The sequence below is a fragment of the Vipera ursinii genome, assembly GCF_947247035.1.
Source record: "Vipera ursinii genome assembly, chromosome: 7".
NCBI lineage: Eukaryota > Metazoa > Chordata > Lepidosauria > Squamata > Viperidae > Vipera > Vipera ursinii.
In genome coordinates this window covers 22,429,904-22,457,539 of record NC_139521.1, presented here as the reverse complement: position 1 = coordinate 22,457,539, position 27,636 = coordinate 22,429,904, and the positions used below count along the sequence as shown (strand labels likewise).

General features: G+C 44.1%; 1 protein-coding gene across 2 annotated transcripts in view; it reads left to right on the top strand.

Annotated features, from left to right (window-relative positions):
* Nucleotides 1-27,636, top strand: part of LDB2 (LIM domain binding 2) — a gene marked incomplete at both ends in the record, with an annotated part of 349,034 nt that overhangs the window by 260,833 nt on the left and 60,565 nt on the right. For both annotated transcript variants that reach the window (XM_083366938.1, XM_083366937.1), the window contains one exon: nucleotides 2,104-2,276. In XM_083366938.1, coding sequence (XP_083223064.1) covers nucleotides 2,104-2,276 — 173 coding nt within the window. The remainder of the gene's footprint in view (nucleotides 1-2,103; nucleotides 2,277-27,636) is intronic.

The window sequence follows — 27,636 nt, the reverse complement described above, 5'->3', positions numbered from 1 at the left end:
CGGAACCCTGAGGAGGCAGACTCTGTGGGAGCGAACCGGGCGATGGGAGGTTGACAATGGCAGCAGGTGGTCTCGCAAGAGGGGGAGGCACATGACCCTGGGGATGCTGCAACAATCATAAGTGAAAAATGATCATAAGTCACTTTATTCTGTAACTTCGAACAGTCACTAAGGTAACTGTTGTAACTGTTTTTTCCTTTTTTGGGAGGGGGTGGTCATCAAGTTTTTGACCCCTTCCTAGGCGACTGGAAAGGCCCCAAGCTAGAGTACTCAGATTGCAGATGCTTTCTTGCAGGTATATGGAATGGCATGGGACCCCCAGGTTGTGCAAAGTTAAGTGAGGAAGTTGGTAACAGCTTATTAGGAAAGATAAAATAGACAACCAAGAATGGTTTATTGACCACTCTTCATCCAGATTTTATATCAGTTTCATCTGCTAGTACAGGCATTCTGCTTCAAATTTCTGTTATTTTCAGCATCTGGTAAAATGAGTGAGGAGGAAGGAAGCAAGGAAGGAAATGGGATGAGAAAGGGTGGCAAGGAAGGAAGGAGGGGAGAAGGAAGGAAGGAAGGAAGGAAGGAAGGAAGGAAGGAAGGAAGGAAGGAAGGAAGGAAGGAAGGAAGGAAGGAAGGAAGGAGAGAGATAGGAATGAGAAGGAGGGAGACACATGACCCTGGGGATGCTGCAATGGTCATAAGTGAAAAATGGTCATAAGCCACTTTACTCAGTGCCTTTGAAACTTCGTACAGTCACTAAGTTAACTGATGTAAGTCGAGGACTACTGTACTTTATCACTTTTTTTCTTTTTTGGGAGGGGGGGTCATCAGGTTTTTGACACCTTGCTAGGCGACTGGAAAAGCCCTGAGTACTTGGATTGCAGCTGCTTTCTTGCAGGTATGTGGAATGGAGTGGGACCCAAAGTTACGTGAGGAAGTTACAGTAGAAATGCCACCTTTGGTTAAGTTTCCACCAATTTTCCTTCTAATTCTTTAAAAGTGTAGCCTTGTTCACTTAATAATTCTATTTTATATCACTTTCTGGGTGACCAGTCAACTCTTTGCACCATTACTTTAATTTTATTACGTTTTACAAGCTCACTAAATGAAAGAACACAAAAAACCCAACCAACTTGATAGCAATCACATAACACACTGACAAATGTCCTCCTCTCAGCTTCCATACATGACAACAATAATTGAATCCTACTGTGATCTGATTGGGTCATTGCTGAAACAAGATGATGAGCCTCCTGCCCACTGTCCCACCCGCCAGAGACCCCCTGGATCTCCCCCAATCCTGCCCGACCCCCACAGGCATCCTTCCCCAGGAGAGACATCAAGGTGGCCATGCCCACCCTGGCCACACCCAACCATGCTGCCATGACTACCATAGCCACACCCACTTGGTGGCCACACCCCCTGCGATGCATAAGTGGGTTTCGGATTACAGTTTGGGCACTCGGTCTCAAAAAGGTTTGCCATCACTGGCCTAGATCATTGTGTATCTGAAGAACCTTTATCCACCCAGAATAGGGGGAAATCACAGTCTCCTTGAGGAAGGACAGAAAGGGAAAGAAAGCTGAAAAATGAAGGATGGGCCCAGTTGCTTTGAAATAGGCAGAGAAGGGCAGGAATGCTGCTGTACCATGAAATAGAACAGAGAATAAGTGAAAATGGCATTGATGCCTGGCTGGAATCCTAAGCAAGAAAACTCCATCTTGCAAGTCTTACTAATAGGCATGTAACAGGAGAATCCAGAGAAGCAGGTGTGTTTGTCAAAAAAAATTCAGGTGATGGCCACAACTATATGCATTTGGAATGAATATGACAAGATGCAGGGCTTCAATTGCATATACCCAGCAGTTGTAATTTTCTCGAAATCCACCCCTGCAGATCCATGGTGCAGAAATAAGAGTTGCAATAAAAGGACCATACTGTGGCAACTGGTTGTTAAATGAATAAAAATGTCCAATTACTAGTATTAGTATTTTTGGGAACTAGGATTGGTTTGTTCTAAAGTCAATGTGGTCTAGTCAATTAACCGCTGTCAACAATTTAACATGTTCTCTCTAGCAGCTCATGTGCTTTGTATTTTCCCTACAGCCATTGGAAGGACCCTCATCCCTCGTTATTTTAGCACTGTCTTTGAAGGAGGAGTGACAGACCTGTATTACATCCTCAAGCACTCAAAAGAATCCTATCATAGCTCCTCCATCACAGTGGATTGTGATCAGTGCACCATGGTCAGCCAACATGGAAAACCTATGTTTACAAAGGTAATAGGAAAGGGTGATGTGAAACATGCAAATAATGGGTGTTCAAGATACTTTTCTGTCTATATAACAAATGTTTTCTCTGAGTGTTGATTAATTTCCTGGTTCCTTAGATCTCAGCACTTTTTTAAAAGAACATATAACTAGATTGTTAGTCATAAGCAAGAAACTGGGAGAAAGCACCAATGTTATTTTTAATAGATTATTTTGTTTAAGCGACTGCCAGATCTGGACACAAGCCCAGATGGATGCTTCTATTTGTTTAGCAAAGAGACAGTCATACAAATATTCCATCAAACATGAGCTTGGTACATCATGCAAAGATTCATTTGTATAGAGACCAAGTTTACACTACTTAAACACAAACATATGCACACTTCATATATTACATTAAATTGGAGGTGATCCTATCTATCAGAAAATGAGAATATCAGCCTATATAAGGGACAGGCTATCTGTCTATACAGTCTTCCAGAAAACATTCTAAAAGAGAACTATGTTAGACTATGGTAGTCAAAAATATAAGGAGTCTAGTAGCAGCAGAAGAGCTACTTAATTTGGGTGTGCACCTCAGTATTGAGGGAGCTGGACAGATTCCAACAATCCCAGATGCCATGACAAATGATCAGATATCATCATTATCCAGTGCCATCAAGTCATTACAGCTCCCAGTGCCTTAAAAACTGAACAAAATATGACATAAAGTATAAGAAAAAAACAACTATAATTAAACAACCATGGTAAACCAAAAGGTGATAATAATCAAATTTTTACTCTACAGACCTCAAAACACTATAGCTCAAAATAACTTTAAAATCAAATCAAAGATAGCATTAATAATAATTTTAAAAATCATATTAAAAGTGATTGCTGAAGGATTACTTCCTTAGTACACTTAGTACCTTCTGGAAATCCATTACCAAGGTACCTAGTCTACCTTCTAGAGCAGGCATGTCCAACTGTTGGCCTGCGGTCCAGATACGTAATGCCAAAACCACACCTACCCCATTGCTGGCAATGGGGGAAAAGTCCCAATATGTCGCACGACATCAGGTGAGGTCACGAGTTTGACATGCCTGCTCTAGAGGTAGGTTGTTCCAAAAAAAAAAGTTGCTAAGCAATGCTTTATTGCCGCAGTTCCCCCACTTTACAAAAATGGGACGCTTGTAGACACTGCAAATATCTTGGTGTCAAAGTCTTCTGGGTAAAGAAGTTAAAACTACCACTGTAATTCCACTCAGAAGCCTGCTGATAAAAGTTGTGATCCAGTAATATCTCTGGTTACCATCCTTTCTCTATAATTTTACCTTTGAAGATAAAATAGTTGGTCATTATTTCAAACTTTTAGGAGATGTCTCTTATATGACAGGTTTTATTTTCCCAAGAAGTTTTATATTTTTGAGAAAGTGATTGCCACTGTCAATAATAACAATATCCAGTAGAAGCCACAATGATGCCAGGCACAACATGACATCATACATACATAAATGATGTGAATTGTGTAGTTTGCACAGTGACATAATTATGTGTATGATATTACTTCCCTCTCCTGCCCCCATACCCTGGTAAATGCTCTTTCAATTATTTATTAAAGCTAAATACAGGAGATACATTCTTAGCTACTTATGACAGCTATGTACTTTTCTTGTGTGTTTTTAAATTGGCCAGGTTTTTTATAACTAAAAGTATCTTCATTAATGTCTTATTGGTTTACTACCAATGCAGTTTCTTTGGCCAAAGGAGCTTGTAACTATTTCAGGTTTTGATCATCAGAGGCAGTGGCTCAAAATGGTGGTGATGAGAAGTGTAACATCTTTCATCAGATTTCAACAGCACTATTAACAACAATATCACTGTCATTAATTAGGAATTTGTTTGCATGCTGGTAATCCCCTATGTCACCAAATAAATAAGAATTACTTAACCCAGCTGATTCATTAATAACTGGTAAGCATCCTACAAAAGACCACTTCCATATTAATGGATCATTTTGCTTCTGGTCTGAATTATTTTTATTATGTCTCATGTTCTTAATCCCAATTTATTAGCTCAAAATTAGAGGCCAAATTGGCTTAAAAGAGCATTAATCTAATGCTTAACCTTTAAGAGAGAGAAGATAGGCATTACCACTGCATTGCTTGACCTCAAGTATCTTAGAAATATTTACTACTACTACTAATAATAATAATAATAATTTTATTTGTATACTGCCCTTGTCCCGAAGGACTCAGGGCGGTGAACAGGGCAAACATATAAAAGTACAAGGATACAAAAATTAAAAAGAATTAATCAAGATGCCCAGGTTACAACAGTAGATTAAAATACATTTAAAACGACAATAAAACCCAAACCCATCCCCCATCAGGCCAGGCCAGCTTGTTTGAACAAATACTGTATTTTCCGGCGTATAAGACGACTTTTTAACCCATGAAAATCACCTCAAAAGTTGGGGGGTCGTCTTATACGCCCAGTTGTCTTATACGCCGGAAAAAAATCAGCAATCGGGCGGGAGCTGGCAGGACTGCCCTGCGCACGCACGCGCTCCCCAGCTGTTAAGGAGCACTCCTTAGCAGCCGGGGAGTGCGTGCGTGTGCAGGACTGTCCTGCCGGCTCCCGCTCGACGCTCTTCCCTCTTGAGGCAGCATCCCCGAGGACTCCTTAGGAGCCGGGGAGCGAGCGAGCGGGAGAGCCAGCCAGCGAGCGTGCAGGCAGGCGGGCGAGCAGCACCTGCTTTCGCGCCACATCGGAATTTCTCACGCGCTCACGCGCCGGCCTCCCAGATGCCCCTCGCGCAAGCTCCGGATGCTGCCGCGCGCTGCCCGCCTTTCTAGCGCGGCTTCGTCTCTTTCGCGCTGTCTTGCGGGCACCGCTGCTGCCGCCCCTCAATGTGCGTCCCCCCTCCGCAAGAGGGTGTCATTTGTCGTGAAAAAAAAATTGGAAGGGGAGAAAGCGCCCGACGTACGTGTGGGCTATAGGTAACCCAACCCTAGACCGTGGCAGCAGGCGGCGTTGGGATAGGGGAGGCGAGGCATGCGTTCTTCCTTCCCTCTGAAGAGGCAGCCCTGGCAGTTCTTCTTCCACCGGGCTTACTCCGTTTGCTGAATCTTTGTAGTTACTTAAGTAAGTGCTAGGCATTTTTAATAGGTCGCATCCTTTCTTTTCTCCACGTATTGGCACCTCGCCTTTCTACACTCTTACCTCTCTGGCTCTGTGTTTGAATACACCTACATGCTGCACGCACCGGTAACTTTAACAAGCCAAGATGACGTCAAAATGATTGTACCACTGATACGACAAAATCATTGTACCATTGATATGAGGGTTTGGTCATTAGCATTCCTCCACATGCCTCCCTTTCCCCGACCCATGAATCCTTTGCAAACACACATGATAACCATCAAAATCCCTTTTCAGGGCAAACCATATTATGAATTCTCTTTTTTTTCCCCCAGCATTTTCTTACATGAGAGATTATAAATTAGTGCTAAGGAGTGCTCGTTAACAGCTGGGGAGCGCGCGCGTGCGCAGGACTGCCCTGCCGGCTCCCGCCTGACGCTCTTCCCTCTTGAGGCAGCATCGCTCCCCGGCTCCTAAGGAGTCCTCGGGGATGCTGCCTCAAGAGGGAAGAGCGTCGGGCGGGAGCCGGCAGGACAGTCCTGCACACGCGCACACACGCACGCACTCCCCGGCTGCTAAGGAGTGCTCCTTAACAGCTGGTGAGCGCATGCGTGCGCAGGACTGCCCTGCCGGCTCCCGCCAGACGCCAGCCTGCCCTGCTTCCTCCACAGTGAGAGGGGAGGGCGTGCCTTCCCAGGCTCGCTGATTTTCCGGCGTATAAGACGAAAAATCTTGAAAATCATCTCAAAAGTTGGGGGGTCGTCTTATACGCCCAGTCGACTTATACGCCGGAAAACACGGTAAGTCTTCAGATCGCGTCGGAAGGAGCGAAGGTCTACTGTAATACTAAATACTACTGTATTTATCTCTCTTGGTTCATAAATCATAGATCATTTTTTTATTTTCTAAATTCTGTTTCAGTGAAGCTTGGACAGGACTTCACACTAATTGTTCAACTCTTTAGAACAATCTCCACTTCTGCTAGAGAAATTTAATTCTTAGAACTTTCTTGATTTCTGAGGTTAATATCATAATTTTCTAAATTATGATGCTGCCTCAGTATATTTTGTCTCATTATCTGTTGCTGTTTTAAAATGTGTGCTTCCAATATTGCCTTCAGTATTCTCAGGGGATCTAAAACCATCTAATCCATAAAAAGAAAAGAATAACCATCTATTCTTTTTGCATGGCCTAATGTATTTTTTTTTCTTCAGGAAATACTGTGCAATTAAATTAGACTTTTGGGGTATAAAATATGAGGTCCAATCTAAAGTGTTTAGAAAATTGGTTGATTTCAAAAATCCTGCCCATGAAAGAACCTACCGAAATGTAAGATTACACAACATTTAGCAAAGGAAGATCAACAGTTGGATTCTGATTTTTTTCCGGTGCACACTTAAAAGGCTCAACACATCTGATCCCTAGTAACAGAAATACACACAAACATTTGAGTGGGATTTTTCCACCTCAGTATAAATCTCTGACATCAGCACTCATCAAAATATTAATCATATGCTTCAGGTACAGCTAAAATATACTTTTCCTTCTTATCTGTCAGCACCCACCTCTTCCCACTTCTTAAGAAAGCAGCACTCTTGGAGATAGGGCTTTCCAAGCTGGATCTTTTATTTATTTGTTTTATTTGTTTTTATAAACCGCCCTTCTCCCGAGGGACTTGGGGCGGTGTACAGAGTAAGGTAGGCAAACATAATGAAACAGTACTGAAAAAACAATAATCAAAACAAACTGGGACCCCAATTAGAGCTATCAGGCCAGGCCGGACTGCTGGAATAGGTAAGTCTTTAAGTCGCGCCGGAAGGTGCGGAGGTCGGGGGCCATCCGGATTTCAGTTGGTAAGCAGTTCCAGAGGGCTGGCGCACCCACTGAGAATGCCCTCCCCCTGGGGGCCACCAGCCGACATTCCTTGAGCGGTGGCACCCTGAGGAGGCCCTCTCTGTGGGAGCGCACAGGGCGGTGGGGTGTTGACATTGGCAGAAGGTGCTCCCGTAGGTAGTCCGGACCCATGCCATGTAGGGCTTTGTATGTCATTGTTAGCACCTTGAACTTCACTCGGAAGGCAACTGGAAGCCAGTGCAGCGCACGGAGGAGAGGTGTGATATGGGAGTATCGGGAGGCTCCCAAAAGTGTCCGTGCCGCTGCACTTTGCACCAGTTGAAGCTTGCGAGTGGATCTCAAGGGCAGCCCCATGTAGAGAGCGTTACAGTAGTCTAGGCGAGAGGTCACAAGGGCATAGGTGACTGTACGTAAGGCATCCAGGTCCAGATAAGGCCGTAGTTGGCGCACCAGTCGAACCCGGGAGAAGGCCCCCTTGGTCACAGCTCCTATGTGATCTTCCAGGGAGAGCTGTGAGTCTAGGAGGACACCCAGGTTGCGGGCCCTATCAACAGGGGGTAGTAACTCATCCCCGATGTTAAGGGATGGGATGCTCTGAGTAACCTGGCTTGCCGGTACGTACAGCCATTCAGTCTTGTCCGGGTTCAGTTGAAGCCTGTTCCTCCCCATCCATTCCCGGACCGCTTTCAGGCAGCGGGACATCACGTCGAGGGCATCACTGATGCTGTTTGGAGTTGAGATGAAAAGCTGGGTGTCATCAGCATACTGATGGTACCCTACTCCAAAGCTACGAATGATCTCACCCAGCGGTTTCATGTAGATGTTGAACAGGAGAGGCGAGAGGACCGACCCCTGAGGGACTCCGCAAACGAGAGGCCTCGGGGTCGACCTCTGTCCCCCTGCCAGCACCGACTGCGAGCGACCCTGGAGAAAGGAGGAGAACCAACGCAGAACCGTGCCTCCCACTCCCAGTCCCCTGAGGCGCCGCAGCAAGATACCATGGTCGATGGTATCGAAAGCCGCCGAAAGGTCTAATAAGACTAGGACAGAGGAATGGCCCCTGTCCCGAGCTCTCCAGAGATCATTCATCAGAGCGACCAATGCCATCTCCGTGCTGTAGCCCGGCCTGAAGCCCGATTGGCACGGGTCTAGATAAACCGCTTCATCCAGGACCTGAGGAAGTTGGTGCGCCACCACGCTCTCAACAACCTTTGCAAGGAAGCGAAGATTGGAGACTGGACGAAAGTTATTCAATGAGGATGGGTCCAAGGTGGGCTTCTTGAGGAGAGGTCCCACCACCGCCTCCTTCAAGGCGGTGGGGAAGTGACCCTCACTCAGAGAAGCAGAGATGACCGCCAGGAACCAGCCTCGTGTCCCCTCTCGAGCCGCATAAGCCAGCCAGGAAGGGCACGGGTCCAGTAAGCATGTGGAGGAGCTCAACCTCCTCATAATGCTGTCCACTTCCTTAGGAGTCACAGGATCAAATTCCTCCCAGATGACGTCGACAAGACTGTCCATGTCTTGTTCTTCCAACTCTGCCCAGTTGGAGTCCAGGCCGTTTCGAATCCGAGCAATTTTATCCAGCAGATATTGACCGAATTCCTCGGCTCGACCCTGCAAGGGTTCCTCCCTCACCTCTTGGTTCAGTAGGGAGCGAGTCACCCTGAACAAGGCAGCCGGGCGATTATCTGCGGACGCGATGAGGGTGGAAAAGTAGTTGGATTTTGCCACCCTTATCGCAGCGAGATAAGACCTGGTGAGGATTCTTAATCGCAATCGGTCGGATTCGGATCGACTGGATCTCCAACGGCTCTCTAGGCCCCGTCTCCGACGCTTCATCTCCCGGAGCTCCGCGGTGAACCATGGGGCTCGCTGGGATCTGCGCCGGGTCAGAGGCCGCAGGGGTACAACTCGGTCCAGAGCCTCCGTGGCTGCCTTTTCCCAGGCTTCCACTAAGGCATCCGCCGAGCTGTGAGCAGGGAGTGCATGTGTGTCCCCAAGCGCTGCCTGGAACCTATCAGGGTCCATTAGGCGCCTAGGGCGGTACCATCTGGTTGGCACCGTGCACCCACGGCGGGGGGTGGCAAAGGGGAAGTCTAGCCGCAGGAGGTGATGATCAGTCCATGACAGGGGCGTAACAGTCGTGGCACCCCCACCGATATCATCACGCCACCGTCCAGACAAGAACACCAAGTCTGGGGTGTGGCCTCCCTCATGAGTCGGTCCAGAAATTATTTGCGACAGGTCCATGGCCGCCATGGAAGCCATGAACTCCCGAGCCAGTTCGGACGATCCTCCCAGGGACGGTAGGTTAAAGTCGCCCAAGACCATGAGTTTTGGGAATTCAACCACCAACCCTGAGAGGACATCGAGTAGCTCGGGCAGGGCTGCCGCTGCACGATTAGGTGGTAGGTACGCCAGCAGCAGGCCCAACTGCGCCCCCGGGCCATATCTCAGAAGGAGAGACTCACACCCGACCATTTGAGGGACGGTGGTCTCTTGCGGGCTAAGGGATTCCCTGATGATAACTGCCAGTCCCCTGCCCCTCCCATGGGTCCGAGGCTGGTGCAGCACCTGGAAACCTGGCGGGCAGAGGTCAACCAGAGGGACACCACCCTCTGGGCTCAGCCAGGTTTCCGTGATGCAAGCCAGGTCCGCGTGCTCGCTCTCCACTAGGTCACTAAGAAATAGGAGATAGCAGGCATAATAGACAGGATCTGAGGCATTCTCTTACATCTCAACAATTTTAAAGTGCCCCCAAGTGAACTCCCCCCACAGTTCATTTGGTCAGTTCCAGATCAGCCAATCTCCAGGTGGTAAGTTCATCATGGGAAAAGAAAGATAAAAATCTGCTTGCAGCAAGATCATTTCCACAGCTCCTCACACTTCCCTCGGAGAAACAACCCAGATCCCAGAGGGCCATAATTCCTCCCCCCACCCCCTTTTCTAGTTGCTCGGTAAGTTCAGAGAGAATGCCTAGTAAGAAAGCAATTTGTTTTACATTGTAATGGATAGCAGACAGGCAGAACAAACAAAAGGTTACATTCAATGAAGGAAGTGAAAGCAATAAAGCCCCATGTTTGTTCCCTCTCCCCTTAGGAATGGCAGAATCCAGGGAAAGATGAGATTTGGTTTTTGCACAGAGGAGATAGTTAGAAATGAAATATAAATGGATTCTGACATTATCCCTCAGTCTTGGATACAATACTGTGAGGTTCAATTTGTTTTCCAATTTTATATGAGCTAAAAAAAAGGAAAACCCACACATATTTTATTTTGCACATTTATACAAATCATACCTCAGGTGAATATTTTTGGTCTCTGTAATAAAAGTGAAGGTCAAAAAATAATTCATAACTTTATAAGATACACATTCCATTCCATTTAAAAGAGAACTAAAATAAATGGTTTTCCTTCCAGCTAGAGCAAGTTGTAAAATTCTTGCAATTATCCAAGAAGAGAAAAGGGTTAACCAGGGACTGGTGAGTTGTAGTAGTTCTTTTTCCACTCCCCCCCACTTTCCCCCCCTGGCCTACTCTAGCGCCTCCACATGATCTACTGAACGCTGATGGACCCTTTCCTGTTGATCCTCTAGAGAGCCTTTGCACTTGGGGCATTGATTAGAGACCATCTGGCAGCATTATACCTTTTCTGTTACCATGCCAACTAATCAGCTGGTTTTGGTTGCTATAGAAACAGAATGTCAGAGCTCACAGTCCATGAACGTGAAATTCAGCACAACTGAAAATGTTTTCTTAATTGGAGACCTTTTTCATTTCAGATTTTATGGGGAAGGCAGCTGGGAGGGGTAGCTAGGGAGAAGAGCTTCAAATAAGATTTTGCCTTAATTGATTAGAAAGTAAGTAGGATTTTTTGTTTTGTTTTTCTGCAAATTGGAAAGGGAAATGTCTTTATAAAGTGTGCTGCAAACTGGGAGATGCTGTGCTCTGCTTTTCCCAAAGAAGGGTGTTCATGAAGCCAGATGCAAATTCTGATGTTTGCATCTCTAGTTAATGGAGGTAGATATCAGTGGACATGATCCACCACTGGTTTTACTAAGAGTGAATATTCACATCAAACTCCTATTAGGACTAGAACTACTACAAACAGATCTGCGCTGCAAAACCACCACCAGCCACTAGAGAACAGTAAAAACATGCAGAACACCCTCTGCTGTTCTCTAATAGTCCCTTTAATATTTACAGACCAAATATCAGAGCCTTTAATCTGGGCCTTTCAGATTTACCCATATCACTGGGATATCCACATGAAGAGGTCAAAAATGCAAAATGGTGGCTATAACCATACAATCAAAGCCTGTCTTCTTTTTATGTATAATTGTGCTACATGTAAAAAGCACAGGGTTTTCAACCACTCTGACTAGGTTAATATGCTCCTGTTTGGACTCAGTGAAGATAAGGATGTTATCTAAGTAACCCAGGACCCCTTTAAATATGTGCTGTCTTAGCACTTCATTGATTAATTGCATAAATACTGCGGGAGCCCCTTGCAGTCCAAACGGCAAAACTCTGAATTGATAGCATCCCATTTGACAATTAAATGTGGTCTTCCATTTGTCCCCTTCCTTAATCATAATGCGGTAGTATGCTTCTCTTAGGTCTAATTTGGTAAAAATGCTTCCTTTCGATAGATGGGATACCATGTCCTTCATGAGGGGTAGGAATACAGGTTACCTTCAGTAATTGTATTCAGGGCGCGGTAATCCATGCACAAATGCAAAGTGCCATCCTTCTTCTCCCTAAAGAGGACTGGGGCAGCCCCTTTGGGTTTGGCAGGTTCAATAAATCCCCTTTCTAAGTTTTTGTTTATGAATCTTTCCATCTCCTCCATCTTTTTAGGGCTCATGGAGTACAATCTGGGCTTTGGGAGTTTTGCCCCGGGTTTGATTTCTATAGCACAGTCTGTAGGTTGTTGAGGAGGGAGCTCATCCACCCGTTCCTCGCCGAAAAGTTCAGCAAGGTCCCTGTATTCTTCTGGTATTTCTGGTAACCCCTTCTCTTTTCCCAGTGATGCTTTCTCTGCTCCTGGGGTTGGTGGGGGCCTTTGGGGTTTTAAGTTTGCATGATCCCTCTCCGGAAATTTGAGTTCTGCTGTCCTCCAATTTACCCAGGGGTTCCATTTCATTAACCATTCCAGCCATAGGATCATTGGGCATTCCTTGCCTGGGGTCACTACAAACATTATATCTTCCTCATAGGTCCCCAGGGACAGGTGAACTGGTAAGGTGGCTAGGGTAGCTGGCACCCCCCCTGCTATGGACCCATCTAACTGGCCAAATGAGATTGGTTGCTTTAGTCTCCTCACTGGAATACCCAGGTTCCCCACTAGCGTCAGGCTAATGAGGCAGCAGGTGCATCCAGAGTCTATTAAGGCCTTCACTTTAACAGCTTCAGGCATGGACAGAGCTAGTATAGTCACTGTTTTGAGGATGGGTGGAATGGATCCACTTACCAGGGGTTTGCCCTCCGAGTTGTTGTCCGAGATGTCCACCGTTCCTGGAGTATAGGCCAGAGTTCCCTCCTTTTCCTTGCCAGGGGTTGGGGACTCTACAGCCTCTTTTGGTTTGGCTGGGGACTTCCCTGACCTCCTGGCCAGTGATGGGTCTGATTTGCGCTGAGGGGCTTTTGAGCAGCATTCTATGGCGTGGTGGCCCTCTCTCCTGCATTTGAAACACCCCTTTGACTTCATAGCCATAGCCGGTGGTTTCGCTGGTTCACGCTTTTGTTCAGGAGGCAAGTAGGCCCATGGTTTTCCTCAGCGGTGCCTCTTCAGTAGGTCTATCTCTGCCTCCTCTGCCAGGACATATCAGTCATCGAGGTGGCGTAGGTCCCCTTGAGGCAGGCAAGCATCATAAAGGTTGTAGTTTAGACTGTCTTTGAAATGTCTAAGGAAAATGTCTTACAGCCAGTTGAGCTTGTTGGCAATGGCACGGAATTCTTGTGTACAGTTGCAAGAAAAAGTATGTGAACCCTTTGGGATTATGTGGAGTTTTGCATGAATTGGCCATAAAATGCGCTCTAAACGTCATGTAAGTCACATCAATAGAAAAACACAGTCTGCTTAAAATAATACTACACAAATATTAGCTGTTGTCATGTTTTAATTGAACATAACATGTAAACATTCACAGTGCAGGGTGGAAAAAGTATGTGAACCCCTAATGACTTCTCCAAGAGCTAATTGGAGCCAGGAGAGAGCCAACCTTTTTTTTTTATTGAAAAGTTTTAACATACATTTTATCTTAAACAGTCCCCCCTCCCCCTCCCCTCTCCCTCCCTCCCTACCCCTCTCCCCCTCCCCGACTTCCCAGAGCTAAGTACAAGGTATAAAAACAAAAAAAAAAACAATCATAAACATCCATATGCTAACAACCATAAACTCTAAAATCTATCACTCTCTGGCTCATATAGGATAATTACAAACACTAATAATATTAAATATATATAGAAAAAAAAAGAAAAAAGAAAAAGGAAAGGAAGACTTATTCAAATGCTACATGAAACTTTTTAGTCCTATATTTGTTCTGGATATACTCAATCCATTTTCTCCACTCCATAATATAACGTTCTTGCGAGTGATCTTTCAAATAAGCCGAAATCTTTGCCATCTCTGCCAGGTCAGAAACCTTTAAAGTCCATTCTTCTATAGTCAGCAGTTCCTCCTTCTTCCAATACTGACCTATTAAGAGTCTTGCTGCCGTAATTAAGTTCAGCATCAACTTAGTGTCCACAACCGTAGCATCTGTAATTATTCCCAACAAAAAAAGTTGCGGACAAAACTTTATCCTTTGCTTGAAAATCTTCTGCATATTCCACCAAATTTTTATCCAAAAGGCCTTAAACTTTTTGCAAGTCCACCATACGTGAAAGTATGTTGCATCTTCATCACCGCACCTCCAGCATTTTGGCTGATAATTCGGGTACATACTTGCAAGCTTTTTAGGATCTAGATGCCATCTATAAAACATTTTATAAAAGTTCTCTCTTAAATTTTGAGCTTGTGTAAATTTTACGTTCCTCACCCAAATCTTTTCCCACGTGTCCATTGTAATAACTTCTTGGATGTTTTGGGCCCATTTTATCATACAATCCTTAACAAGTTCTGTTTCTGAGTCAATCTCTATCAATGCAAGATATATCCGTTTAATATGTGCTGGACCCTGATTTCTAATTTGCTTTATCAGATTTTCATCAGTCATTGTAAAACCAGTTTTCTGGTCTTCTTTCCACCTGGCCCGTAGCTGAATATATTGAAACCAAGTTTGAACAATCTTCTCATCTCGCAAGAGGCTGTATGGTTTCAGACACCAGACATTTCTTTCCAAGCTTAAAATCTCCTTATACGTAGTCACATCATGTTTAAAACCAACATTTATATTTTCTATTGCGTGTTTTGGAATTGCCCACAATGGTATCTTACAGTCTAACTTATGTCTATACTTCTTCCAAACTCTCAGCAATGCCTGTCTTAAAATATGCACTCTGAACACATTATCTACCTTCTTATCATACAACAAATATGCATGCCAGCCAAACAACAAGTCGTGGCCCTCAAGATTTAATAATCTCTCTTGTGTCAAATTAATCCAATCACTTATTCCTGCTAACGCAGCAGCTTCATAATATAATTTAAGATTGGGCATTTTAAGACCACCTCTTTCACGAGTATCCTGCATAATCTTAAGTTTAACTCGTGGCCTTTTCCCTGCCCAAACAAATTTATTGATACCTCGCTGCCATTCCTCCAGATTAGAATCTTTCTTAAGAACCGGTATCATTTGAAATAAGAATAAAAATTTAGGCAGGACATTCATTTTCACTGCTGCGATTCGCCCCAACAAAGACAATTGCAATTTTTCCCAACTCTCCATTTCTTTTTGAATTTTTCCCCATAATTTTTCATAGTTATTTTTATATAACTTTGTATTAGAGGGCGACAGAAGCACCCCCAAATATTTGACCCTTTTAACAATCTCAAATCCAGTTAACCCTTCTAAAAGGGCCTTTTGCGATACTGTCATGTTTTTAGCCAGAATTTTAGTTTTTTGTACATTAACTTTAAATCCAGAAACCTTCCCATATTGCATTATTATCTCCATCAGGTCCACAACAGAGTTCTCCGGCTGAGTCACTGTAACAACCAGATCGTCTGCGAACACTCTCAATCTATAATCCTGATCTCTAATTTGTATACCCTTAATTCTTTCCGAATTCCGTATTTTTACCAATAATATCTCCAATGTTAACACAAATAGCAAAGGCGATAACGGGCATCCTTGCCTTGTACCCTTCTCAATATTACATGCTTCTGTCAAGCTATTATTAACTATTATTCGGGCTGTTTGTTTTTGATATAATGCCCTAATTGGTTGCAAAAATTTATCCCCAAAATTCATTTTATCTAAAACTTTCATCAAAAATTGCCAATTCAATTGATCAAAGGCTTTTTCAGCATCTAAAAAAATTAGCGCCGCAGGGATCTGGTTGTTCCTTTCCAAAAATTCTAACACATCAACTATATGCCTCACGTTATTTTTCATTTGCCTACCACTAATAAACCCAGTTTGGTCCCCATGAATCACCTGTTGCAGAACCCTCATCAATCTATTAGCCAGCACCTTAGCAAATATCTTGTAATCTGTATTTAAAAGTGATATCGGTCTATAGTTTTTTACTTGAGTAACATCTTGGTCTTCCTTTGGAATCAAAGAGATAAAAGCAGTTCTCCAAGACGGAGGCACCTTTCCCCCTCTCTGAATTATCTGGAACAATTCCTTTAACGGCTTTATCAACTCTAATTGTAAATTTTTGTAGTAAGCCGCAGTCAAACCATCCGTGCCTGGCGCTTTATCCACCTTCAACTCCTTAATTGCTGTAAGAATTTCTTCTTCTGTAATCAATTGATTAATCTCCTCTTTTTGTGCTTGCGTAAGAACCTGGATGCTAGCATTCTCCAAATATACATCAATGTCTTTTTCATTAATCTTCTCCTTTGCATATAATTTAGAATAAAAATCCACAAAGGCTTCCTTAATAAGATCCTGTTGAAACACAACCTTTCCCTTATGCTCAATTTTGTCTATATTAGAAGCCCTTTGCTTTTTCCTTAGTCTGTAAGCTAGCCATCTACCTGGCTTATTAGCATTGCAAAAAGTATTATGCCTGGCAAACCGCAAATTGGTTGCCACCTGGTCAGCCATTAGTTTATCAAATTGTCCTCTTAATAGCTTAATAACCTCCTTAGTCTTCACATCCAATGGGTTCACAATCAAGGCCTTCTCTTTTTCCTTAATTTCATTCTCCAATTCTTTCCTTCTAGCTTCCAAAGTACGTCTGTGTTTATTATTCATATATATCAACACCCCTCTCATATAGGCCTTGCTAGCATCCCAAACCATGTCCATAGAAGTATCCTTATTCATATTAATTTCAAAAAAATCCTTCATCCGCTGTTTACATTCTTCCACATTTTCTGATTTCTAAACAAGTTCTCATTTACGCGCCATGAGCGCCTATCTCTATTGTCCTTATTGATCTCTAACCATACTGGACTATGATCAGAAAGAGCTCTTGCTCTTCTTAATCCTAGAAAAAAAGTCATTAGTCAACAAAATGAAGTCAATCCTGGAAAAAGATTGATGTCTATCAGAAAAAAAAGTATAATCCTTTTCATGCAGGTGTGTGTCACGCCAAATATCTCGCAGTTCCAAATCATCCTGAACTAAGAGTGGGTATCTAAACTCCTAATTAACAACAAGTTGTCTTAGAGATTGCCTAATATTTTTTTTTTATATATACTCTTTTTATTTGAACTTTTATTTGAACTTAAGGATGATTTGGAACTGTGAGACATTTGGCGTGATATATGCAAGAACTATTTTTGACTATAGTTTAGTTTGGTTGGAGATTATTAAGATTAATAGAGATAAGCGCTTTTGGTGCGTAACTGAGAATTTGTTTGGAAATTAGAGAAAGGTGGGAGAATGCAAATAGCAGGTGAAAGTTTTTTTTTCCTTTTCTCAATTTATTTTGAGTAAAGATCTTTTTCTGTTTTCCTCTTTTTCTTTTCTACTTTATTTGTAATATTAATATTGTTTGTACTCATTTTATATGAGCTAGAGAGAGATAGAATTTATAGTTTATTGTTGATAATATAGGGGTGTTTATGTTTGTTTTTTGATTTTATGCCCTGTATTTAGCTCTGGGAAGTCGGGGAGGGGGGGAGTGGGGGAGAGGGATAGGGGTGGGGGAGGGGGGATTAAAGTCAAAATGTATTGTAAAACTTTTTAAATAAAAAAAAAACCAGCCTTGTCCATCTGTACATCCAAAACACCATTCCAGTCCCCCATCAAAATAAACGATTTGTAATCCAACTGAGTAAGCTTTGTATGAAGTAAGCTAAAAAAGTCAGCTTGTTGTTGATTAGGAGCATACAGTCCAACTAAAAGCGTTTTTTGCCTTCTAGCAACAAATCTATCATAACATATCTTCCATGCTTATCTGCTTCAATTAAGTCCGCTGTTAAAGCACTTTTAACATAAACAACCACTCCGTTTTTCTTATTCATTGCAGAGGCAACAAATTGCGTGCCCAACCTTGAGTTCGATAAATACTTTTGGTCCATAACCCTAATATGCGTTTCTTGCAAGCATATAACATCAATCTTGAATTGTTTTAAATATTGAAAAACTTTCTTTCTCTTCTGTGGTGAATTTAGTCCATTAACGTTCCAGGTTAGAAATTTAGTCGCCATGCGTGTCATCCCGAAGCTGTTGGAGCACATCTTTAATAGCCCTTCTATCTCCTTTGGGCCGTGCTCCTCCCACTGCTTCACTATAAGTACGCTTTAAAGGTTCCATAAACTTCTGCTGGTCTTGTTCTTTTATTAATTTTGCTCGTTTTAAAGCAGCACGTGTCACCCTCTGCTCTCCAGCAACCACCGACGAGGCTGTAATTTGATCCCCTCCAGCACCATTCTCCTCTGTCTGTCCATCTTCGGTCTCTTGAGATTTCCCTTATCCAAATCCCTTTGCAGCTTCCAGAAGTGATAGTGGGGTTGCTTTTAAAACATTATTGTAGAAATCACGCGCCTGTGTCACAGTAACCAGACGGTATCTTTTCCCTTCATGCATCACCACCAATCCCACTGGAATCTCCCATCTAAACTTTATATCACGTTGCTTAAGTTCCTGCACAAGAAATGCAAAATCCTTCCTTCTCCTTAAAATCTTTGGAGGAATTTCTTTTAAAACCAAAACTTCTTGGTCAGCAACCACATCTTTAGTATCATAGGCGGCTTGAATAACTTCATCTCTAGTTTCTCTCTTTGTAAAATAAACCACCACAACTCTAGGTAGCTTTCTCTGTCTAGCAATCCATGAATTCACACGAAAAACTTTATCCATGCATCCCTTTATTTCAGATGCTGGCTGACCCAGTACTGCTTCCAGAGCCTCAGAAATCAGCTGCTTTAGGTCTTCTTTAATATTCTCTTTTAAGCCTCTAATTCTAACAGCGTACTGCATCTGATGATACTGAACAAGACTCAATTCTCTGTCCATTTTGTCCCTTAAATCTTCATTCTCCAGTACCTTTACTTCTAATGTGGCATTCTTTTGACTCAGGTCCTCCACTTTTTCATCCAAACCTTGCACACATTCAGCCACACTTTCCACTGTAGACAAAATGTCTACCCTCATCGCACTGAACTTCTCTTCTATCCTCTCCTCCAGTTTCTCCAATTTCTCCTCCACCTTTGCCAACTTATCACCCAGCATTTCTAATATTACCTGGGATTGTTTTTCAAGAGCATCTTGTAAATCCTTCGATGTCAATGCAGCAGGAGGAAGCAAAGCTTGCAACGATGTCTGTTGCACCGGGGAAGTTCCTGCACTCCGAAGAGTTTTTGAGGGAGGTTTAGACGCCATCTTTTTACTTTCACTTGTTGCGCACTTTCACTTTAAGTTTATAAAGTCCATTAAGCTAGAGAGTAAGAATAAAAGTCCTCTTCACCTTATCCTCCTGTACCGCTCTGCCTGCTCCTTCTTATTCCAGGGTCTTTCCTTCTGGCAGGGGTGGTCGCAAATGCCTGGCTCTGCTCCAAAAATCTGGAGCAGAGACGCTGAACAGCTGGGAGCAACCCAGGCTACGGGGGAGTTCAATCCTTCAGCTCAGGCGGCCCCGGAGAACTCAACCCCTACCTGGGGCCTCACCCCCTCCTCTTCTCCCGAGGAGGGGGCTTCAAATCCACCCGAACAGCTGATCGGCGCTGTTTCGGGTGAAAACAACACAGCTGAGCAGCGGGCAGCCCGAAACGGCTGTCTCCGGCGCCGCGCCACCACCGGAAGTCCCAGGAGAGAGCCAACCTTGACTCCAATCAATGTGATGATATTGGATGTATTGCTGACAGCTGTCCTGCCCTTTAAAAACACACACCTGTTTTGGGTTTACTGGTCTCAAGAAGCACTATCGGATGTGAACCATGCCTCCCAGAAAAGAGCTCTCAGAAGACCTACGATCAAGAATTGTTGACTTGCATGAAGCTGGAAAGGGTTACAAAAGTATCTCCAAAAGCCTTGATGTTCATGTGTCCACGGTAAGACAGACTGTCTACAAATGGAGAAAGTTTAGCACTGTTGCTACTCTCCCTAGGCGTGGTCGTCCTGTAAAAATGACTGCAAGAGCACAGCACATAATGCTTAATGAGGTAAAGAAGAATCCTAGTGTGTCAGCTAAAGACCTACAGAAATCTCTGGCACATGCTAACATTTTTGTTGACACATCTACAATAAGGAAAACATTAAACAAGAATGGAGTACATGGGAGGACACCACGGAGGAAGCCATTGCTGTCCAAAAAAAATATTGCAGCACGTTTGAAGTTTGCAAAAGAACACCTGGATGTTCCACAGCACTACTGGCAAAATTTACTGTGGACAGATGAAACCAAAATTGAGTTGTTTGGGAAAAACAACCAACACTATGTGTGGAGGAAAAAAGGCACAGCACACCAACATCAAAACCTCATCCCCACTGTGATACATGGCGGAGGGAGCATCATGGTTTGGGGCTGCTTTGCTGCCTCAGGGCCTGGACAGATTGTTGTCATTGATGGGAAAATGAATTCCAGAGTTTATCAGGACATTTTGCAGGAAAACGTACGACCATCTGTCCGCCAACTGAAGCTCCGCAGGGGATGGGTGATGCAACAGGACAATGACCCAAAGCATACAAGTAATTCAACAAAACAATGGCTTCAACAGAACAGAATACGCCTTTTGGAGTGGCCCAGTCAGAGTCCTGACCTCAACCCGATTGAAATGCTGTGGCATTTCAGACATCCCAAGAATATTGCTACACTGAAAGAGTTTTGTGAAGAGGAGTGGTCCAAAATTACTCCAGATCGTTGTGCAGGCCTGATCTGCAACTACAGGAAACGTTTGGTTGAGGTTATTGCTGCCAAAGGAGGGTCAACCAGTTATTAAGTCCAAAGGTTCACATACTTTTTCCACCCTGCACTGTGAATGTTTCCATCTTATGTTCAATTAAAACATGAGAACAGCTAATGTTTGTGTAGTATTATTTTAAGCAGACTGTGTTTTACTATTGTTGTGACTTACATGACGTTTAGAGCGCATTTTATGACCAATTCATGCAAAACTCCACGTAATCCCAAAGTGTTCACATACTTTTTCTTGCAACTGTATATTCAGCCACTGACCATCTGCCCTGCCTCACCATTTGGATTCTGTCATGGGCCTTGCGATCAGCCAGGGGGTCCTTGAATTGCCTTCTCAAAGAGGACATGAAACAGTCGTTGAGCTCTGGGGCGTTGGAGTCATGAAGGTTCACCACCCAGTCTGCGGCCAGTCTGTCCAGGGCGGATTGCATGATACAGATGTGGGCTTTGTCATTGGGGATGTCCCATCCATATTCTTCCATGTAACTGAGAACTTGGATTAGGAAAAACCTCAAGTGTGGCGGCTCCCCCCTGAATTTCATGTCCAGCGGTGGGAACTTTGAATGGATTGGTGCCTTTGCCACTGGTGGTATTGCCTCCCATCCTGATCACTATCTGTGGGTCGGCGGGGAGTGGGGGCTGCTGAGGTGGTAGCTATGGGTTCAATGAATGTCCCCAGGACTACAGGTTCTGAATCCCCCGCCCAGTGTCTCTCCAGCTGCAGCTCTAGGCGCTGGTGCAGCCACGGGGCTCAAGTTTCTCCTCCCTTAGAGAGCTGAGGGTTTTTTTCATCAGGTCAATAGCTTTCTCTAGGATCCAGTCTGAGTGTGGTGGATAACTTCCTTCCTCTTCGCTAACGTGCAGGGATTTCTCCATCTCTTTCTTCCATTAGGGTTGGTGGCTGCCCCGTCTCAGGGTCACTTTTCTCGATACCTTCTCCCACTTGCTTTTTTTTCCCAACACCCATCAACCACCGAGGTTTGTGGTCATGCATCTCCACCACTTCTTCCCCTGAGGTGTATGATGTTTTGGAACCCGATAGCTGGTTGAATCTCAGTTGGGGGGAAAGCTTCCTTTCCACAGGGCTTTCTTTCTTCCCTACCTCGTTGTTTGACATTGTATATTTGCAAAGTCCCCCAGTAAGGTTCTTTCTTCCAGGTTGACTATTAATTGAGATCCTGTTGAATGTCAGGACCTACTTCCCCCACATCTTAAGAAAGCAGAACTCTTGGAGACAGTTTCTTCCAAACAGGAACTTTTACTAAGAATAAGAGATAGCAGGCATAATAGACAGGATCTGAGGGATTCTTTTATAGATCGATATTTTTAAAGTGTCCCTAAGCAAACCCCACCCCACAGTTCATCCGGGCAGTTCCAGATCGGCCAATCCCCAGGTGGTAAGTCCATCGTGGGAAACGAAAGATAACATCAATCCGGTTCTGTTTGCAACACGATCATTCCACAGCTCTTCACACTTCTATTAGAGAAATAAACCAGATCCCGGAGGTTTGTGTCTCCCCCCACTTTTTTATTTTTCCTAGTTGCCCAGTAAGGGAGAAAAAGTTCAGAGAGATATAGAAAGTAATTTGTTACATTGTAATGGATAGCAGACAGGAAGGTGAATAAACAAAAAGTTACATTTAATGGAGGAAGTGAAAGCAATAAAACCCACATGCCTATCCCCTCTCCCCGTTGGGAATATGGCAGAATCCAGGGGAAGGTGAGATTTGGTTTTAGCTCAGAGGAGATAGTTAGAAATGAAATATAAATGGATTCTGACAGATTGTTGCAGTATATAACTACCTTGCATATCACAAAGCTTTTAAAATGCAGATCTGAAGTAAATTGTGGTCCCTACACAAATTATTACTATCAACAATTGTTTTGGGGATTTAACAGGCTATAAATGTATATTTTTTATATTTATGGGTTGCTAAATCTATAAAATAATTATTGGCAGTTATTTGGTTATCTTGTTTACTATCAGTAGAAAAGATCTCTTGAACTCCTTGGGATGGCTACAGTTTCTATGAAGAGCCCAGTATACCTTTCATAATGGGGGTAAAGGGGGAATTTCATCAAGAATTGGGGGGGGGGGTTTACCTGGATGTCCTTTTGTTTTGGTGTTTATCTCATCAGTTTAGTCTATGTGGAACAAATCACATTGGAAGTGAATCATTATACTGAATAGTTAGATGGTAGAAACTGGCTCTTTCTGGGAAACTGGTTTGCAGCTTAATGAATTTGGGCAGCAGAACACCCTCAAGCTGAGCAAAATAGTTCAGCCTCTTAGTTCCATATTATATCTCTGATACTTATAATTCAACAATTTTGAAGCTTGGAAATTTACTGAATTATTCTTTTCCAAAGGCCAACTTTTGAAAATTTTCTACAACTCTCTATTTCAATTGCATTTGTCTTGGGATTAATTGATTAATATGGAAAAGTTGTATGTATTTGTATTCTGAATCCAAACCATTGTACATTAATTAATCTCTTGATAAGACCTCTATGGTCTAGATAAGCAGATTTCCTTAACATTAGCAGCTCTCTTCAGATAGTTTGAACTCATGGAAACACCTTTTATCATATAGAAATACCTTTATTGCATGTGGAGTCGAATACAGCAGGTGGAGTGCATTAAAATGACGATTGTACAGCATTTCCAAGATATTTCCAAGGTGTCCCCAAGGTCAGAAAATGGTAATATTCCCAGCAACTGCACATCTGCTGTTGTCCCATGTTAGCTGGACAATGGAGGAAGGGATTCTCTCCAGAGACAAAGGAGGAGAAAGTCCATCCCAGAAAGGGGAGGGAAGAGGAAATACATCATAGGGTAGGAGGGTCTGACTGCCCACATTGTAATTACTCCAAAACAGCCACATGGTGGCAGCACAATTTGGGATATTTCAATTTCTAAATCCTATTTTTTTAATGTAGCCTCCTGGCAGGTTTTGCTGACAAGTCTTTTCCTGCCTATCATGAAAATGTTAAACATAGGTTTTAGAGACCTACAGTTGAACATTTGGTATAATTGTTTTTCAAATAAGTATTTGAAACTTTATTTTCCTTCTTTTCTCTATAGAGTTGTTTGCCCATTCTTTCTATTCATATCCATGTCACTAATAAAAAAGTAGAAAATACAGGACCCAGAACTGAAACTTATGGCATACCACTCAGTACCTCACCACTAATGTATGTTTTTTGAGATATTTTTAAGATATCAACATATATCATTTAATCATCATGCCCTCTAGCTTGCCAATAAGAATATCATATTGTAGCCAATTGTTCAGCTGAAACCAGCATTGTGCAGCATGTCCACAATCTTCTATTTCTACTAAGAAATAGTAGATAACAGAATAACAGACAAATAGTTGTCCAATCTCTTCTTAAAAACTTCCAGTGTTGGAGCATTCACAATTTCTGGAGGCAAGCTGTTCCACTGATTAATTGTTCTGTCAGGAAATTTCTCATTTCTTCTCTCCTTGATTAGTTTCCATCCATTGTTCTTGTCCTGCCTTCAGGTGCTTTGGAGAATAGATTGGCTCCCTCTTCTCTGGGACAACCCCTTAAATATTGGAACACTATCATGTCACCTCTAGTCCTTCTTTTCATTAAACTCGACATACTTAATTCCAGCAACCGTTCCTTATATGTTTTAGCCCCCAGTCTTTGTTGCTCTTCTCTGCACTCTTTCTAGAGTCTCAACATCTTTTTATTACATTGTGGCGACCAAAGCTGGATGCAGTATTCCAAGTGTGGTGTGGTCTTATCAAGGCATTATAAAGTGGCATTAATACTTCACATGATTTTTATTCTATTCCTCTATTAATGCAACCTAGGACTGCATTGGCTTTTTTGTCAGTTGCAACACACTGCTGGCTCATATTTAAGTGATTGTCCACTAAGTCCCTGAGATCCTTGTCACAGTTACTATTATTGAGCCAGGTACCACCTTTACTATATGTTGTGTCCATAGTTAATGGGAGTGGTTTCCCTAGGCGGGAAAACCTGGTGCAGTTATTGGTTGTTACATCTTCGGCGGGAGATTCTGGGCCGGGGATTGGTTATGTTTAAAGGCACCTTAGTATATAAGATAGGGCTCAACGGCTGCTAGCCAGTTGACCCATGTGCATTCAATAAATGTTCTCTTGTTCAACCTCGCTGTCTACGCTCGTCATTCCGGACTTAACAGTGGCGACGAAGGTGGGATCGACGGTGGAACAGCGAAGGAGCCGCGGAAGCCAGCTGAGCGAAAAGCGGGAAATTTGAATCGCAGTCAACCGAACTACTGCCGCGACTGAACTCACAGAATGGCGCAAGTCGGATCCCTGAAGGAGTTCGACCCGAACTACCCCGAAGACTGGGAGGAGTACGTCGACCAAGTCATGCTGGTCAACGGAATAATGGAGGACCGGAAGAAAGCGGTGGCTCTCCTCACCATTAGCGGCACACCGGTTTACCGGGTTGCCGTCGGCCTGTGCCAGCCCTTGCCAGTCTCCAGCGTGTCGTACGCCGACCTGTTGGCCAAGCTAAAGGTCCACTTTACTCCAAAGAGGTCCGAACTGTTTTGGCGGAGGATATTCGAAAAATGGAACCAACGGCCAGGCGAATCAATCACACAGTTTGTGGCGGCAATCAGAGAAGCGGCCCTGCGTTGCAAATACGATAACCTCAAAATTCGAATCAGGGACCGAGTAGTTTTGGGGCTGTGAGATGAACACTTACAAAACCGGATAATCACAAAGCCCACGGGTACACTTCAAGAAGTCTTAGACGAGCTACTCACGTACGAGTCTACAGGCAGACGCGACCCCCCCCTACAACAGCATGGCTGCCTCAGCTGAAATCAACCTTGAGAGCCATGTGGACGGTGGGGAGGTGGACTACCAGTGGGAAGCCGACGTTGCAGAGATTGCCCGAAGGTTCGGGAAGATGGCGGCGAGACCCTCACGCTCCGACGGACCCGACCAAGGAAGAAGACAGCAGCCTCCAGCACCACAACAACCCCAGAGGGACAACCAAACCAGGCCTCGTGACCCCGAAGCGAGGTGCGGCAGCTGCGGTGGAAACCACCTCCGAGCAACTTGCAGGTTCCGAACTGCGAAATGCCGAGGGTGCGGAAAAACGGGCCACATCCACGCCATTTGCCAAAGCCGACCGCGCGACAACCGTCTCCACGAGCTCGACGCATGGGCCTCAGGTGAGGTAACCCCCGAAGGGAGTGGCAGAGAGACCCCAAGACCTAAGGCACGCACTTCCAACCCTGGGGTGGGGGTGGGGGTCAACCACGTGGGAACCCCTAGAGTTAATCACACCCCTAGAATTAATCACATTCTGAGGCCTAAATTAAAAATCGGAGTCCAACTGCAGGGCATTCCCTGCAAGATGGAAGTGGACTCGGGGGCCTCAGCATCTATAATTTCCAGTGACACCCTCAGATACATTGAGAATAAAAGCGGCCGTAGAATTCCCCTAAAACCCACTAAACTACAGTTAGCCGATTTCCAAAAAAAACCCATAGAACTAAAAGGCGAGGCCACTATTAAGGTAAAATATAAGGGGTTTAACGGATTCTTAGACCTCTTAGTCACCGAGGGCCAGAGAACCAGCCTAGTAGGCCTCAATTGGTTCCCAGCCCTGGGAATCTGGGTAGGGGGAATTAACACAATCAATAGTAAGACCCTTAAGTCTGCCTGCGATAACTTCGCAGACGTGTTCGATGGGTCGTTAGGGAGATACAAAGGACCCCCCATTACTTTTAATTTAGACCCCGCTGTTAGGCCCATCAGGCTTAAGGCCCGGAGGGTGCCTTTTGCCCTTAAACAAAAAATCGAGGCCGAACTAGATAAGCTAGTAGGCCAGGGCATCCTAGAACCCGTAGAGGGAGGCCTCTGGGAGACACCAATCATCACACCCCTTAAACCGAATGGGGATGTGAGGATTTGTGCCGACTATAAAGCTACCCTAAATTTAGCGATGAAAAAACACACTTACCCGGTCCCGACGGTGAAGCAGGTCCTCGCGACGATCCAGGACGGCGCCATTTTCGCCAAGCTCGACTTGGCGCAGGCGTATTTGCAACTCACTGTGTCTAAGGAAGCCGCCGAGGCTCAAACGATAGTTACCCACAAGGGGGCGTTCTGCGTTCACAGACTTCAATTTGGAATAGCAGCAGCTCCAGGCATCTTCCAAAAGGTGATGGAGAGGACCTTGAAGGGCATTCCTGGTGTATGCCCTTACTTCGATGATGTCCTAATCGCTGGAAAAACTGAGGACATCTTAGCAGACAGGCTGGAACAGGTACTGGGGAAATTTAGGGATGCAGGGCTCAAATTAAAAAAAGACAGTGGGAAGCTGGTGTTGCATAGGTGTAAAATCAACTGAATTTTTAGGATTTAGAATTGATGCCCAGGGCATACACCCTACTGAAGGAAAAATTAAGGCAATCAAATTAGCACCTGAACCCAAAAATAAGGCGGAACTACAAGCCTTCCTAGGCTTAATAAATTTCTACCATACCTTCTTGCCTCACAAAGCAGATATTGCTGAACCTTTACACAGGCTGTTAGATAGGAAGACCCCTTGGCAGTGGCAGGAAAAGCACAGAATCAGTTTCCAAACATTGAAGGACATATTGTCCAGTAACTCCACAGTCACCCACTTCATTGAAAACAAACCAATCTTCCTAGCATGCGACACCTCTCCTTATGGAGTAGGGGCAGTCATAAGCCACATGGACGACCAGGGTCAACAGAGGCCTATTGCATATTATTCCAGGACCTTGACTAAAGCAGAACGGAATTATGCACAAATTGACAGGGAAGCCTTGGCCATCGTGGCAGGCATAAAAAAGTTCCACGATTACCTGTATGGTAGGAACAATATACACAGACCATAAACCCCTCCTA